General features: G+C 38.5%; 1 protein-coding gene across 3 annotated transcripts in view; it reads left to right on the top strand.

Moving 5' to 3' along the window:
- ERG (ETS transcription factor ERG) overlaps positions 1–18561 on the top strand; it is a 130143-nt gene that overhangs the window by 82868 nt on the left and 28714 nt on the right. For all 3 annotated transcript variants that reach the window (XM_010723592.3, XM_010723576.3, XM_003202938.4), the window contains one exon: positions 10254–10471. In XM_010723592.3, the coding sequence (XP_010721894.1) occupies positions 10254–10471 (218 nt within the window). The remainder of the gene's footprint in view (positions 1–10253; positions 10472–18561) is intronic.

The raw sequence follows: 18561 nt of genomic DNA, 5'->3' as shown, positions 1-18561 counted from the left end.
AGATTTTTTTGAAAATAGTTATTTAAATGTTCTACTTTTGTATTGGCAATTTTCTTTATAATCAAACTACTTAAGAGCCGTAATGACTTCAATTAACCATACCAGACTCTTTGAGTGAACACGTAGTTCTTAAGGTAAAATGACAATATACAGCTTTATACTGGTTCAGCAAAGCAGGTTGAATATGCTTAAATCTAAGCACATGCTTAACTTTGTCATTATTTTGCTAAGTACTTTCCTGTGTTAGTCTTTGCAAATGTAGAAGTGTCTTAATACTTTGACATTCAACCCCATGTTAATTTCATTAGTCATGTTTTGTGGCAAATGACTAAAATAATATGCACTGAATTATGAACCAATATATTCATTATAAACAATTATAGGAAGGTATGTTAGGCTATACTCTATAAAGGTTATCATGACGGGAAGCCATATTTTATATACTCAGTGGGCATACTTGAAAAGTTCATTCTGAATTTAGAAAGATTACCCATCTGGGCAGTACTCCATATGCTATTAAAATGGGGAGTACAACGAGTACTATGAGAGGCATAAAATACTACAAATGAGTATATTCACCATATACACAGAAGATCCAGGATAAAATGTGGCTGTGGAAAAGGAAGGGAAGCTAATGTAAGCAAAGGACTTCTCTGTTACAGTGTTGTGCAGAAGTGGAGAAAACTCTTGATATAGTAACTTCTAAAAAAGTGATAGCAATTCGCATTTTAATTTCATTTATCTAGTGGGGAAAAGTCACTCAAAAATTTCATATCCAAATGTATCAGTACATTTGGAAGTAAATGAAAGCATTATTATAAGAAAAGTCACTTAAGTGGTATTTTTTTTGCAGAAGCAAAAAACACATACGCATGTGGATAAGCAAAGTACAAAAGTGGAGTATGGGAAAGGGATGGGTCATCCAGAAGTTCAGCTCATGGCCCTCATCCAAGTGTTATTTCCCCAGTGTCACTAGGCATTCATAAAAACAAAGGTTTGTCAGAAAGGAAACTAATTGGGATACCCTTTTCAGTTTTGTCCCTACTGTTTAATTCATTCATCAGTACTTTATTTGTAAGGTATTTCTCATCGCTTTCCTGATGAGCTTGTCTGTGGTATACAATACACCTTCAAGAAAACTATTTTAAATCCTAGATGGTGATGATGATGATTCATAGACTGAGCATGGGATTATCTAATAATTGTATACAGAACCTTTTGTTTATACATATAAAGGGCATATATAATTATATATACAAATATATCAACCCACCACGGTTAACAAATATTAAACTTAGTATAAGTGCAATATATAATTTTGTAGTTTTGGCTAAGTGGTAGGAAAAAGAGCTGCAAATACTACCATCCTGTTATAACACCAGAGAGATATTTGAATAAGGCAGGAAAAAAAAAGAAAGAAAGAAAGAAAGAAAAAAAAGAAAGAGTGGTATTTTTATTCTAAGAGTTTTCTGAATAAAGTTGCTAAAATCAGAGTACCAGGGCAGTTACTGTGTTCAAGCAAAGCCTTCAGTTCTAGACACATGACTGACTGTGATAGACACACAGTAATTCTTCAAGATATTAATCCAGAATTCATACTGTAAGGGCTACCTGTGATGCCAAAGATACATATAGGAAACACAGAAAAGGTAGGACAGGTTGTCTGGAATGGAATCGCTATCTTGTTCTATGCAGATGTTTTGGCCCAATACTCTTCCCCTTCATCATTCTGGTCTATCGGCAAATGGTCAAAGCAGGTGTTGCATGCAACTTCCTTTCACTTCCCACTGGATTTTGGGCCATTTCACAAATTTGCCACCTGTTTTGCCAAAAAACTTGTTGCATTAAAGATTCCTGAGAAAGACAAAACAAAACAAAACAAAACAAAACAAAACAAAACAAAACAGATGTTTATGGTTACTTTTTTGTTTGTTTTGTTTTAACGAAGTAGAAGTTTGCCTGCTTCTTCACATCAAGAAAGTCTTCCAGAAAACCAGAGTAGAGGCAATAGGCTAAACACTGTGCTGAGGCAGAAATGAAAAGGAGATTTATATGTGAGTTTTCACAGATTTATGGCCTCTTTGGAGCCCTAGAAGTTAACAACCAAGCTTGAAGGAGGAAAAAACGTAAAGTTTTCAGAGTTCATAATTGACAATACTATCAAGATGAAAAGGGAGAAAAGTCTATTGTATTGGCTGAAAAAAAACATAGTTATTCAAACCTCAGTGTTAAAGCTCTTTGCAAGGATGGAAGTGCTAAAATAAGCATACAAAGCTGCAATTTTTTAAACGTGTGTGAATACAGTATACAATCTGCAGGATGCAATTGTGTTTTTAGCACTGATGAATTAAGGTTCACATAATCATTGAGAAATACATTGAGGAATAGGTTGCTCAGAAAGTAATGCCTCCATGGAAACTATAGCAGATACAAAGAACACAATAACACTGTTTAAAACAGCAAATTCTCAGCTACGAACCAAATAGTTGTCACCATTAGTCATGCATTTTCACTAGCAATGAACAAGAGCTTGCGTGCTGCGCTCATAAGAATCTGCACCAGTGGAGGTGACCCACTTTTTCACAGCTGCTATGATGATGTTGCAAGGAAAATGTTGCCCATACAGTCCATCTTTCATTGTCCTGAAAAAGGGAAACCAGAAGGTGCCAAGTTTAGACTATATGGTGGGTGTGGTAAGACAGTCCAGCCAAGACTAGCCACATGTTCTACTGTCTTCAGATAGGTATGGGGCCTGACGTTATTGTGTTGCAAGAGAAAGGTTTCTTCTTCTCCAACCTAACCAGAAGTTTGAGCCTTCAGCTTAGTCAGTGTCACGGTGCAGTGGTCAGAATTGATGGTTTGTCCAGGAAATCCAGAAGGATCACCTCTATCTGATCCCCAGAGACAGAGCACATCACTTTAACCACTGAGGTCTGTATCTTGAGCTTGTTCTTTGTAGGCAACTTTTCATGTCACCGCTCCATGGATTATCATTTTGACTCCAGCTCATAGTGATGACATGACGCTTTTTCACTGGTAATGATGTGATCCAGAATTCTATCATTTTCAGCCTATTACTTTTCAAATATTGGTTCAATACATCCTGACAAACTTACGTACAGTGTTCTTTCTGCTCCTGTGTGAGTATTCATGGTAGTCACCTGGTGCAAACTTTGCAGTATTCCAGCATTGCCATCATCATCTCCAACACACCGATGCTGATATTCAGCTCCATACACAGTTCTCTGGTCATAATCTGCTGATTCATGCAGATGAGCTGATTGAGACACTCTTCATTTCATTGTGTGGCAGCTGCTCATGGTCATTTGGAACATGGTATGTTTTTCACACTGCCATCACTGCTGCTGAAATGCACCACCCAGTGCACACATCCACTGTTTGATATCCACAAATGTTCAGTAACCATGCTGGTACCTACGATGTACATAGGCCACTGAAATAAGAAAGGAATTAGCACTTTCTTTTTTGTCTGAAATATTTCAGGTCTGATATGTGAACCCTTTTGTGTGGGGAGTAATTTTTGTACTCTGACCACTGTTCAGCAGTTGTTTTTGCATAGAGAATGTGTTTGTCTTTGTAGCAACAGAACATAAAGTCATGGATCTCAAACCACCAAAGAGTTCTGACAGCATTAACGTGGGACTAAACCATTTGCAAGCTGCAGCACCAGGTTTCTGAACATCAAAACTACCAATGTAGCACCATCATCTTTCAAGTTCTGCAATATCACTCTGCAGAGGAAAAAAAAAGAACTGCTGTACTTGCTTTATAGCATCATATGGTTTGCTTCATTCCCTAAGCTTTTTCATACCATCTTGTGAATTTTGAAGTCAGCTTTCACTTAGAGGCCTGGTGCTGTTGTTCACTGTGAGCACTAGTGTTGCTACCTCAAGACCGACCCTGCTAGGATGTTGGTTTGAAGGCACTCAGATGTTGTATGTGCACTAAACTAGGTGCAGGGTATAGAGTTTTATCATTGCATTTGAACAAGCCCCCTGCCCTGCTTTGATTTATAGTATCCAGGGCATGTGACTTGTATGAAATAGTTTCCTGTTTCCATTTATTTACTCTTGTTTTGTGGTTAAACTGTATATTTGCTCTTTACTCTCGGATTAAAATGGGAGGTAAAATAATTGATTGTGAAATGGCAACTCATTAAATGAGATGCTTATAGATTATTCCTGATCTCTGAAGGGTAATGATTCATCAACTCTTGATATGGTAATTTTTCCATGAGGGGTGTAGGGATGTCCCAGATATGACATTGAGCTTCACATGAGGAAGATGTGTCTTCTAAAGCAAGACAACTTTTTATCATTTTTACCAGAGCTTTCCCACCTGCAGTAGTGGAGCAGTAATTGTTTCTTGTTTTATGAAACACTTGGAGACCTGGATGTGAATGGTTTGTGCTACAAATATTGCCCAATGAAGAAAGCTGATGACAAAAATAGAGTTTGCTGATATTTAGGAATGACAATCTGTATATTTCAAAAACATGAGAAAGCACTACACTCTACATTTGAATTTATAATATCTCAAAATCTGTTCATTAATACAAAAAACATGAAACTTTTGGGCTTAGCCATGATGGCTTTGTTCACATTGTTATTTCTAGTGAAGCCAGGAGAATGATTTACACAAAGAGGGCTGCACAGTCACTCCTTACACATCTGTGATTGTTTCCCAGAAATAAATCTAGCCTGCAAGTTCATACCATCATTTTGATGGATGCTTGCTTATTCCTTTTTTTCAAGGGGAATGCAGCAGTGGCTTTCCTTTGCTTCCAAACATTCTTTGTATTTGTCTCACTGAGAGGTGAAGATACCAGATAGCGGCAGCACCTAGCCTGTGTTTGGATTACCCCAGACTATCCAAGTGCTCGTTGCAAATAAGTGGAGGATGTTAACTGAGCTGCAATAAGATTCTGATGGGTGGAGGTGAGGACAACATCTGTCTTTCTTATCTTGTACTTGCCAAGGCTTTCTGTTGTTCCTGAACTCTCTCATGAATATAATATGTGGATTTTTGTCTGATCTAATGAATCCAAGACTTAGAGATTTAGAAGGAAAACATATTCCAGATGTGTGCTGCAATTCCTGACTCAGGTGACTGCATTTTAAATAGTAACCTTTTCCAGTATATTCCACACACCATATTGAATATCTCTCAAAGCCACTTCTTATACAAACACTCAGAATAGAGCGGTAAGAGCATCAAGATTAATAAGCTATGGCAAGACTAAAACATCAGTCATTTGTCTTTTGTTTCACTGATTATTGCTTGATGCAATGAATCAGAGGCTCAAACAATTGACCTTGAAGCAGGGCTGCAAATTTATTCTAGGTGCCCTTTAGCAGTTCAGCCACAGCTTGCTTTATCATGCAGTGATGCTTGTTACAGATGTGAGTGCAGTGAAGTTTCAGGCTGGATGACCGCCCACTGCTCTGCAAGATTCTGGTGTCCAGCCTTCCATGTGATGTCTATTCCAACATGGAAATGACATTCCTCGCCTGTTTGAAATTAGGCTTTCTCTCCAGATAAACAGCCTCCTAGAGCATCAGAAGACGTAGTCTGTGGTAGAACAGAAGAATAGCAAGCAAGATTAGTGAATGTCTGAGCAAGCTGGTGAAGTCTGGAGTGATTATGCCAAGGTGCATACCATGTGCTGTCTTGCACACTTTCACTTGTTCTCTTTTTCAGTTACAATTGCATTACAATGCATTTTAATGACAAATATTATCAAGTATACAAAGGATACAGAGTGCAACCAGGCATGGAAACACTTAATAACGTTAATTACATGATCTTAATCAAAACAGTCTTTCTTCAGAAAATACAGGTTCTTCCAAATGTAAATGTTTAGCAGAAACTTGATTGGAATTTTCTGGGAAAGTGGTGAAGCTAATCATTTCAATAATGCTGAAGCATCTTCTTCTGATAAATATTTTGATAAACCTTTCCATGTTGATCATTTCTTTCAATTGTACAATTAGTATATAAGAAGTATCTGTAACGAGAGCTTTGTATTTATAATTTCATATTAGAGTGTTTTAACATCTGCAAAGCACACTTCTATACCTTTGAATCCATCCTTTCAATAAATGTTTTGGTGAAAGTTTTCATATAACAGCATTTTGTCTAATTTAAAATGAAATTCCAATATCAGTCAGAATTCCTCACTGATGGGAGAATTCATTTATCTGACCAGCTGTGGATATCCGACATACACAAGGAAACAGCCTGTGTCTGAGAGGGTTGTGGCTTTGTTTACAGATGCATGATCGTGAAATCCGATTAGAGAAAGTAAAAGTTGCTTATATTAATGAGGAGAAATATTACAAAATCAGTGTACAAACAAACAAACAAACAAAAAACCCTATACATGTGCACAGACATACTGAAGATCTAAAGTTCTTGATTGCAGCATTACTGCATGTCCCTTGCAGTCAGGGCTAACAGTTCCATTTTGGAGCATGGGAGAGATGGCTACACAAGGAGGAAATGCCTTTTACTATCTGCAGCATCTCTCAGCTGTCTCTTAGTAGACAAAGTGGTTGGCTTTATATTTGTGATTCATCAAGCACCATCCTCTTACTGTGCTGTACTGAGCAGCCAAAGATCCTGCTGTTTTGTGGCCAATATTCTCAAACAGACTGGTGTACTATGGTCTGCTTTGATTTCAACAATGCTGGGCAGTAAGTTCTTGATTTCCAATGTCCTTAAAGCATTTTTTTGAGCAGCAAGTCACTTGATAGATTTTTGCATAGGCATTGAGCATAAAAATGATCTACTAATATTCTAATAATACTAATAGGGATCAACTGAATATTCTTAGATATTCATACATATACACATATATACAGTGGCTGTGCTTCATGGAGATACGACTGCCACACAATGACTGCAAATGTTCATGTCTAAAAGGAAAGCATACTTTATAGCATGAAGGTATGCAAATGTTTTTCATGCACAAGCAGGCATGTTTCCTCGTCAGAATTAACTTGAGAAAAAGCACTGCCATGTTAGAATGTCCCTCAAATTCTGTTTAAAATCTTGCAGTATTTTTTCCACTGTAACTCTTATCGTGAGCAGATTACGATAAACTTCATTATCTCCTTTGCACACCTCATTATCTCCTTTAACCATTCCTTAATTTTGATCAAACTGTAGGAAAAAATATATATATATCTTTGCCCTTAGCTCCTGACATTGTGTATAAAGGACAATCAGTTTGCATGTACTTCTCATGATGGGAACTACTTCAATCACATTTCCTGTAACTTCGTGCTTTTAGGCCAAGTAATCTTGTATTTGATTAAGTAAACACCTTTGTCCTAATGACTTCATGCCTACTTAAAAGGCGTTGCTGTACCTATTGTTTTACAGATTTGTCAGTCTGTTATATTTTTTTACTTATCAGTGAACTATAAGTCAAAACTAAATAAAGACATTTTGTTCTTTTATCATTTATGCAGTCTGGCAGAGAAGGTTTTGTACAAGGGATTAAAAAAAAAAAGCCTTAGTGAAGGAACAGATTTTCATGTTTTGCTAGAGTTGTCATGAGAGGAAGTATTCAGAAAAAAGAAAGATGAAGTAAAGAAAATCTGTGTCCAATATTGACCTCAGATAACATTAGAAGTGGTTCTACTTCATAGACTTTCATGGAAGTCCTCCCCACCTGCAACTACAAGCAGTCTGTGTGGATTTCTTCATATCACATTACCCCAGAAACTGATTACTAGAGGTGAAAGACAAGACTACATTTCTGAGATGTCATGAGAATAATGACATCTGCCCCATCCAGTACTGAAATTATTCCCATAAAGGTGCAGAACTTGGCAAGATTGAAAAGAGCTTTATCATGAATCTGTTTTGTAACTGTTTTGCTTTATCCCACTTAATGCTTGATGTTGTCAAACTGTTCCAGTAACAGCAGTAGCTATGGATGAGGAAAAAAAAAAAAAAAAAAAAGATTAACATGCAAATGTTTAACGAAGAGCATTTACTAGAAATAAATTGGCATCCATATATATAACATAGTCAGTATTATTGTCTTTGTCTGTGTTTATATACGTCCAGATCATGCAGCTATTCTTCTTGATGATAAATGCTGACAAATTGATATTATATTTGATCCAGGCATTAGCATTTAGGATTACAGCAGAAAGTGCATTTCTAAGTCCCTGTATTTAAGAATGAAATATCCATTCTGCCTTTTATCATCCATTTGGAAAACTAGTTTGCTGTTAGAGTCTTCGTTTTTTGGCTTATGTAGGGTTAAGACTTGAAGGCTTTAATTAGTAAAGAGAAATGAAGGACAGATCAGATGAAATGATGCATATCAGGAGTAGCTGAATTTTATTTTTTACCTGTTTTTTGGAATATGGAATTATGTCAGTTGTCATACATTCTTATATAGTTGAGAAGTGTTTCACGTGATGCTATTTCTATGCTTTGCCACAGTATGTGAGGCTATATCAGGTTTTATTAACCTGTAATTTTTAGCATCACTGTGTCTTGCAAGATCAGTGAATTCAGAAATTCCTAGGCCAGACATCTTCATTTTTAAAATCACTAGGAGGTAAGAAGTCAGCAGTTAACAACTTTCAACACACAGCTCCAATCCATGCATTGCAGAAAACTTCTCCCTGTGCATAGGGATGTGCAAAGAACACATATGTCACCCCATTGCTCTTGCTGGTAAATTTACAGGGCTTGACTGCATTTGCATGAGAGATCAGTAGGCATGATCATCTGCATCCTGGCTGACAGGAGGAGCAGCAGAACAGACGGTAAACACAGTTACTATGTTTCCTACAGTGAAATATCTATCTCAATGTGCAAGAAGAGCAAAAAGATAGTTATGGAGGAAGTAAGGCTAATTCTAATTTAGACGACACTCTCTAGCCATGCAGGAACCTCAACATTATGCAAAAGCACAGTTGACCAAGGCAGCCTTCTTTAATGTGCACAAGGGAGAGGTATTACCTGTCCTAGTGTCCTTCAAGACTGCCAGCAAAGATCAGAGAGAACTTGAAGAAAAACATCAGAAATTCTCACTATCATAAGAAATGCAATAAGGAGATATTCACATCGGAACAAACCCAATGGCACGCAAAGTTGGCAGAAACTCAGTTATTCCTATAGGGCCTTTACAGAGCAGCCATCGTACCCTAACTGATAGCTAACAGGATGGAATACAGTGTACTGTTAAATCAGAGCACAACTCTATCTAGCTAATTGAAATTTACTTTGTGTATAGCAAGACATTTTTTCCTGAAGTGTTAAGTCTGAGTCCTTTTCCTGGCTTCATTTATGTTTGTCTTGTTTTTTGACAGTTTTTTAGATATTCACATAATCCGTATTAATTGGGTTCGTACTTTTGATGTTCACTGTCCTCAGAAAGTTAAACTGTGTGCACTTTCCTTTTTTTGTGCAATATAACATGTATCCTTATAACAGACAATATTTACAGTCACTAGTAATGTCAATAAATAGCAACCCCATATGTTTTAGTTTACACTTGTGACTATCCTAAGTATTCCTAAATTTACTTACATTGGATGGCCTCAGGTCAAATAGGAACAAGAATAAAATTGCTTCATTTCACTTGTGTGATAATGGTAAGAAATGTATGTATTATTCAGTGCTTGATGCCTACTATTTTAAAATGCCTTTTAGTATGTAGTATACAGAGTGGAATAATATCCTATATTTGCAATTTGTACCTGCTTTCTCCTGTATAATTCACACCTAGCTGTGTCTTGGCATCCCATCCAGGTAGGAATTTTGGCCTCAGTCCCAGAGGAAGGAAGAGGAGCTCCCCATGAGTCAGCAAGTCTCAGATTCTGGCCATCTCATGCTGATGTCAGCTGGCAACCATAATTAGAGCTGGCCCTCCACATCCATACCTGAGATGTGAGGGGCCTGAGCTATTTTCCCTGTCCTCTCTATCCCACCTCCCTATTGCTATTCCCAAGCATTTAGATGAGTATGTGTTTGCCTCTCCTCTGCTGTTAGCAGAAGATGCCAGGTATGAGGCATGCTGTCCTTCCCTGATGTGTATCTGGCACCGTGAGTCCTCACATCTGCCAGCAGCAAGGGCACACCTAAAAAGTAACAGTTACCAAGCAAACAATTGTTACTCTTCTCATGAGGTAAATGAACATTACTTTTCTTGATAGATAGTATATGCCCTGAAACGCTGACACACTGAATTCTCTTGTTTGCAGGAAGCATTATCAGTGGTGAGTGAAGACCAGTCCTTGTTTGAGTGTGCCTACGGATCGCCCCACCTTGCAAAGACAGAGATGACGGCCTCCTCCTCCAGCGAATATGGGCAGACATCAAAGATGAGCCCACGCGTTCCCCAGCAGGACTGGTTATCACAGCCCCCAGCCAGAGTCACCATCAAGATGGAGTGTAACCCAAACCAGGTTAATGGGTCAAGGTAATAACCCCACTGTTACCATTACTGATGTACTTTTTTATTGCAGAATGATAGAATGATTTAGGTTGGAGGGGACCCTTAAGATCATTTAGTTCCAACCTCCCTGTTATAGGCAGGGACACCTCCCTCTAGACCTTTCAAATATGATGCACAGCAGTTTGGCAACTTCATCTCCCAGTTCCCTCAGAACCTGTGCATGGACCGCATTGAGTCCTATGGACATGTGCACCTTCAGATTCTTTATATGGTCTCGATCCTGATCTTCACTTACAGCAGGCAGATCTTCTTTCTCCGGGTTCTTACCTCTGCTTTCTGCAGCTTGGGCAGTGTGGCTAGAGCCTTTGTCAGTGATAACTGAGGCAGAGAGCCTACTCTTGTGAGCTTGTGCAGTATCTTTCTGTGTTCCCTCTGTGGATAATTTAGGATGTGAACTTACACTGTACACTAGGTGAAAGAGCATATACAAAAGTTAGGAAAATGTGCCTGTGATGTGATTTTGGGCAGCTACTTTGATCCATCATGGAGTATGTGATCTTACACTCAACTGAAGTTGTCAAAATACAATGGTTTGGTCTGTTGCTCTTCCTTTAAATATAACCAAATAGAGAAACGTAGAAAGTAAATTCTTGCAATGGCAGGGGGAAATAATTATTGATTTTTACTCTTATATTTATTGCCAATACAGTGCTGCAAAGTGTAATCATAGAGGTGGATTTTAGAAGTGCTTGCAATGAAGAAACACCATATGTATGGAGGCAATAGAGGAGTAAAAGGAATAAGAAAATAAATTACTGAGCTTAGTAGGCAATAGTCACAGCATGTAAATGTGTTCACATCTATTTTGTAGATGTCACTGTCATGGAGAATTGCATGGATTAAGTTGAAAAAGTAATGCATGTGCTTTCGTGGATATTGACTGGTGGCTCTCCCAAGCATAAGACCAAGCACTCTTTTTTTTCCCTTCTGAAAAAGCACAGTGCATTTTCTTTTACAAGGAAACTATCCAAGCATGTGCTTTCCTGTCAAAAATGCCTGACTGTCTAAACAGTTTTCCTTTGGTGTTCCTGAAGGGCAGAGGTCCAGAATACTCAACAATTGCTGGTGATGTAACAGTGAAGACCATGTTTCACATCACTGTCACAAACACCAGCCTACTAATCCCATCTCCTAGCACCAGCTGTTTAGAAAAAACCTCAGCCATAGGCACTGTGGTTACTGTTCATGTTTGCTGTGCTAATGTCATGAGGACCATGAAGCAGAACAAAGTGATTTGACAACTTATCACACTTCACTTTTTACTATTAAGGATGGAAATTGTGCCAAAGTAAAATCAGACTTTCCAGTGAATAGACAGACTTGAGATACAGAGAAATAAATGGTGAACTGAAATCACCAAGGATTGAGGAATTCTTGTGAACCTGTGTATAACGAATCACTCTTAGTGAGGTGTTTTTTGTTGTGTTGTTTTTTTGTTTTGTTTATATGTGTGTGCTAAGCAAGTGCACAGATATGATGACAAATTGTATATTGATTCAAAATTAGTTTCACCTGCTTCCTAAACTTACTTCTGAATATTTCTTCTAAGATTTACATAATACGACTGTTCACAGTTTTTCTCAATGTAAAGTTCACAAGGTGCATTAGGGCAGTGTTAATTGTTGGGGTAATAATTCATAAAGTATACATAATACATAACATGATTCTGTGATACTATGACAAGTGAAGTCAGTCAGCTGTAAACTGCTGTTTCCACATACCCCTAGATCTTAAGGAAGAGCCTAGATCATACAGATCCACTTGAAATCTTTGATCAGTCACATTTTAAATGCAGCAGCAAATTTTGCATTTGCTGTCCTGAAATATGCAACTGTCCCGAATAGTGGCAGAACTGTCTTGAATCACAAGTGTGTTCCTGTGACAGCTCAAGTACAATTGTAGGCAGTAATATTATCTTTTATTAGGTTGGGGGTCACCCAAGTCCTGTCTCACAGTTCAGAGAGGTCTAAAAGTGTTATGGATGGATGTGCTGCTGGGCATGGAACTAGAAGAGATCCTGCGCTTGGTGCCATGCTGTCATTGGATAAAAACAGAAATAAACCAAGGTGTTAGGAATAGCAGTATAGCCACCAGAGCAGAGCACTCAACTGAGAACTGAAAAAGCTCCCCGTCCATTGCCTGAACCTACAGCTCATGTGGTGCTGCCTGCCTGGTGGCACGGCTTCAGCAGGGGAAAGAGGGTGGGCTTCTGTTCAGTGTGTTACAGTCTGGTGGCTGGCTGGGGTCATGCTCAGGCTGAGAAGGCTTGCCAGCTGTTTCTCCTCAAAGGTATGTTCACCTTGTATGTGGACACAAAATACTCTCCATTACATGGTATAATAGTGATGGGACAAGGGGGAATGACTATAAACTAAAGGAGGGGAGATTTAGGTGAGATATTAGGAGGAAATTCTTTCCTCAGAGGATGGTGAAGTGCTGGCACAGCTGCCCAGACAATCTGTGGTGCCCCATCCCTGGAGGCATTCAGTGCCGGGTTGGATGGGGCTCTGGGCAGCCCGTGTTGGTGGGGGGCAGCCCTGCCCACTACAGGGATTGAGGTTTGGTGATCTTTAAGGTTCTCTCCAATCCTAGCCATTCTATGATTTTATGACTTGTCGTTAAGCATGATTTTGATTCATACTTTTCTAGTAAAACAAGTATAAAGAGCTATGGTGACATCCACAAGTTGTTATGACATCTAAAACTCTAGAGACACACTTTTGCACCATCCCAACCACCTTTGCAGCCTGTGAGAAATTTTTTCTTAAAAAAAAAAAAATAAATAAAAAGATGCAGTGTTGTGCTCTTCCTCTCCCCTCTCACTCCCCCCCAAAATAATATATTTTTATGTATATATATATATATATACACACACACATATATGCATATTTATTTTATTTATATTTATTTATACTATCATTATCCTTATCATTATCCTTATCATTAGGACTTAGTCTTTAATGTAAATTATCCGAACAGTGCATGAAGACTAAGTTCCTCATTTTTGTCCGAACAGCCTCACTTAGAGGTGCTTAATATGGCCATCATTAGAAAGTGAGCAGCTCAGTGGTGACCACTGCTTCCCAACGTGAAGCAGCACATGACTTGACACAAGGGTTGCTCTGCATAAGAGGACATGCAAGCTGTACTCTTAACTACAAAATATTCTTGTTTAGAAGAGTTGTTTTCTAAAGGGCATGTTATGGCTGACTATGGAAAAAACCTTTTTACAGTAAGGGTAGTGGAACAGGTTGCCTAGAAAGGTGGCGGATGCCCCTCCAAGGGCAGCTTGGATGGGGCTCTGAGCAACTGATGTAGCTATAGGTGATCCTGTTCATTGCAGGGGAGTTGGACCAGATGGCCTTTAAAGGTTCCTTCAAACTCAAATGATTCTATGATTCTGTGATATAATGAAAATAAATGCAATTATTTCTATATTAATTATAAATAAATCACAGCATCGAAAGCAGGATTTCATGTATTAGTCTTGGATTCAGCAGCCTCCCCAGCTGACAGAACAATGCAGAATTGATAACTGGAGAAAACCAGGAAAACTCATACTTCACTGCAATTTCCAAGACATTTTATTGAAAAAAAAAAAAAAGTCAAAAGTCATTTATAGACCAAGGATAAGAATAGATAAATGGAAGAAAAAAAAAAAAATCACGCATACACTGAATGCTTACACTTAAGATGCAAATAAAAAATAAAAACATACTACATGATTTCTTCTGAAACCTATCATTCTGCAAGGCCTAACATGACTGAAAATAAAATCTTAATATTTTAGTTTTAATGGATAATTAATATTATCAAGAAAAACAGAAATATGGTGTGACATTTCTCATATACACATACATATGTTCAGAAACTCCTATGTGCATCTGTTACGCGTATTGTTATAATGCTTTAGGAATTGTTATGTTTCTTAGTATGTGAAATTCCTGTCAACTGTAGGAAAAAAGTGTGTGTCACTCAAGCCTTGCATTCAATGAATTTACTTACTGGTAACATATTATTCCTAAATAATTATATCAAATATTATGATCTTATATTGATTAGGACTACCAATACTGAAGACACTGCAGTTCAGTGCAATATATTTATCATTTATAAATCTGAAAATCATTTATTCCTTCCACAAGTGCCTTCTTGCTTTTGCCATGTGTATGTTGGTGCTTCACTGCTTTCCTGGCAGATCATATGCTGTTTGTCAGCAGATTATCTGCCTTCCCCACCTTGATCATTTCTTTCCTTAAATTAAATTCTCAAGCCCCAAAAGTGCTATCTCTAGGATCTCTGAAGTTCCTCCATAATTGTCTTCCAGTGTATGAGCTTGAGTCTGAATAACACTGTGCACAGAGGATACAAAACAGTGTGCCAGGCCCCACAGAGTAGCAACTAGAGAATGGTTCATTTCATGATTTTTTGCTGCCCAACTCTCGTTTCCCTCTCTGTTAGGCCGCTTCCTGACCATATATTCTGCTGTCTGGAACAGGATATAAAGTTTTAGGAGCATACTGGACCTCTTACACATCAACAATTTAGTACCCACTCAAGGCAGAAATGTACTCACTCTGCTCAGACTCTACCCAGATGTACTTAGGCTGTAATTGCTCAACATTAAATCTCAAGTCATAATGGCCTCAGAACTGGTGCTCCTGTGAATACTGAAGAAAATAACTTCAGAATGAAATTAAAGGGTTATTTCCAGTGCAGAGGGATTAACTACACAAATTTGCTGCACAGCACCTGAAAATATAGCCTAAAGGCCTACCTTAAATTAAATAGAGCAAGAAAAGTTTAAATTAAAGCTGTCACTTACCTTGCTGTTGTTGCATTTATAATGTAGATTGTCACACATAGTATCAAATTCAGTTTCTTCAAATCCATTATGCTGGTTCAGACCTTATATTTCCTCCAGGTACATAAATCTAATGAGACCTTTTGTGCCACGATATAATCACTCCTTCACCTGAATGTAATAATATTGTTTCCAGCTGTTCAGTAGTGCTCTTGAGTTAGACCAGAAGATTCACCCTGCTATAGTAAGGCACCATAACATAGATCTGGAGATTGCCTATGTCACAGTGTTACTTACTTTACTGTTTATTATTCTTTATATATTTTATCAAATTAAGAATAACCAATTTTATTACAGTGAATGAATTCAACTTGTATTATGCATTTAGGGTGAAATTCACTTACGTAGAAATCTCTCATGAGGCCTTGGATACAACATTTAAGTCTGTGAATTACTCAGTGGGTTCTGACAAACCTTACCCATATATTCCCACCATCCCCTGGGTGGGGATACGCAAATGTAGCTTGGAAGTTCTACATTTACTGGTAGGTAATCCTTCTTTTTTAAGAGAGTCTGGAGTGGAACATAGGGTCTTATTCAGACCTCAGATAAATTTTACTTGCCATGAGCAGTGTGATGATTTCATTGAAAAAGCATTTTAAATGTTAGCTACAGTGAAAGCACAGCAAAAATTCTCTAATGCAGAAGTTTCAAAGAAATGCCAAAAATAATTAGTTGTCATTAAGATTTAATCATGTGCAAAATGTTGTTTTAAGTGCTACCAATTGTTGCTTGAAAAGCATTTAAAAATGAAATTATCACTTAATATATCTTTTCTGCTGGCTCTTTTGGGAAATACCATTTTTCTTTGAGTGTTAGTGTTCTGTATTTTCATCAAACAGCCTCTGAACTACCTCTATTGAGTGCATGTGACATCCAGGAGGAATTTTAGAGTCCAGAGTGGCCTCTTGTTATTTCTTTCCCTCTTGCCCCCTCTTGATGTAAGCTCTCCTAAATGGTAGCTATTTCATGCTATATAAACAAGCAAATCAGAATGAGTAGCACGTGAGGTACCTTGCATAGTCTAGTTATGTGCCAGCTTACTTGCCCAGTCACAAAGGACATCTGTTCATCTATATAGAGTTCTGCATTGCCAGCATGACAGGACCATCCCACTCCTGGAGAGCAGGCCGATGTCCTTTAAGCTACGTAAGGCACATCTGCATTACGCTCTAGTCTGTGGGATGATACTGATGGCTTTAGTTTGAGCATTTGCACACCCTTTGTACATCTAGCACATCAAGAAACAGGGTTGATCTGCAATAATTATTTTAACATTACTTGTTTTTCAAGGGCATGGCTTTTTCCACGGCTGGAGCACAACGCTGCAGTGGAGGCTCAGTGCCATCCCATCCACATCTGGTTGGATAACATACACATGCATTTTTGGTAAACCTCAGCTCAGACTAAACAAGCAGGGTCCAAAACCCATGGCAGTCAATGGGATTCTCTCCTTGGGCTCAACAAGGATTGAGTCAGCCCCTGTGTCAGTCCACAGCAAAGCTGGGAGATCTTTGCTGTGCTTTCCTAATACTCTTATTGGAGCTGCCTATATACAGTAACATTTATCTTGTATGAAAAGACATGGTGTTAGTTATCTCAGTCTTACCATCTTTTTTCCCACTGACTGGGTGGTTGGTGGCTGCCTACCAGACTGGAAAAACTTCATGATCTTCTTCATGCAGGGCTTTATGTGCAGCTACCCTAAGAGGTACCTCTTCACTCTGAAAATCCACTGGCTTAACAGTAGTGTGTCTATGTGTGTGTGCATGGTTTGGCTTTATTCTTGAGGCAAACGTGTTGCCAAGGAAAAAAATAACCCCCCTCTTCACTATCACAGCTACCTGTTAGAAGTTTTTTGAGGGCATTCTGAGCTGACAGGAGCTGGTTTTAAGAAGCTTTTCACCCTGGGGTAACGTCAGTTAATTGGAGTGGCTCTATTTTGGATTGACCACTGATGCTTAAGCTGTGTGCTCAAACTTAGGAGTTTAAGAGGGAGATGAGGAAAGCCAAAATTTCCGAAGTGCTAAGCAACCAAAAGCTCTCATATGGGCAGTGAAATATAAAATTAGTCTTCAAACATTGACATAGGACCTCACGAAAGTTATAGTCACCGTCATTATTTATGACTGTTCCTATCATTACGGCTTTATTTCCAGTACAGTATTTACTGTGTTTAGAGCATTTAGAGACAGTGGTTGTGGTGTTCCCCCATGCTGGCACAGTACAGGCTCTGACAGTAAATAGGTTGTCTCTGAACCAGCGTGTTTGGAAATAACTCTTCTCCATTAACAGCTATTTGGTTTTGATCAGGGTAGGATCAGTGAGGGTGCTCAGAATTTGAAGCTTGGTAACAGCATTTTCAAGACAAAACAGAATGTGAGTAGGAAAAAGAAAAGCGGACGATCTTCTCTGACTATGCATTTCACACCCACCAGCCTCACAGCCCAATAACACTAATCATGAAAATCAGCAGACATTCCACAGACACGGGGGATTATGTTTTCCATACAAGATGTCATTTCTGCTTATGCTTGGCATGCTCTACTTTGCTAACTTTCTATATGATCCCTGCCCACAAAAGAAGGCACATGCGGCTTGGGAAGGGCCCTGTCTCCCGGTATTTCATATTTTATGAAACCACAAATACAACAGTCTTACAAGCTCTTGAAATGAAATACAATTTGAGAAATGTAATCCATTACCATTATAATAGAATTTCTAATAAAAATAATAAAAGAAAAACAAGAAGAAAATAGGCCCTGAAAGTTATAGGCCAACTGGGAAGTCATTGTGGCTTTGGCGGAGCTATCGCCATATCAGAATTCAACGTTCTCCCAGGCAGCAATCTAATTGTAAATTATGTACATAAGGAACATCATTTCTTAGCTTTGGCTTTTAGTGACCCCATTCCCTTCTTTCCCTTTCTTCACTCCAACCTCACACATAAGAAATATTGAAGTGTTTGCACTAATGGAGGAATGACAACGTGCAGTCAAACTTAAACCAGCTGTTTCCCCCCACTGTGAGCACTAAGAGCCGAGCTGGTAATATTTATAGCTTGACTGGCCTCTAGTGAGCCAGACGCTGACTGCCTTAATTTGCCATGATGGCCTTAAGGCTTGAAGCAGCTGTGGGCTGCAAGATAGCTGGGAAAGTCATGCAAAAACAGAAACAACAGGGAAAAAAA

Source organism: Meleagris gallopavo, chromosome 1, assembly GCF_000146605.3.
Source record: "Meleagris gallopavo isolate NT-WF06-2002-E0010 breed Aviagen turkey brand Nicholas breeding stock chromosome 1, Turkey_5.1, whole genome shotgun sequence".
Taxonomy (NCBI): Eukaryota; Metazoa; Chordata; class Aves; order Galliformes; family Phasianidae; genus Meleagris; species Meleagris gallopavo.
Note: the sequence above shows the minus strand (reverse complement) of the source record. Positions and strands in the feature narration are given on the sequence as shown.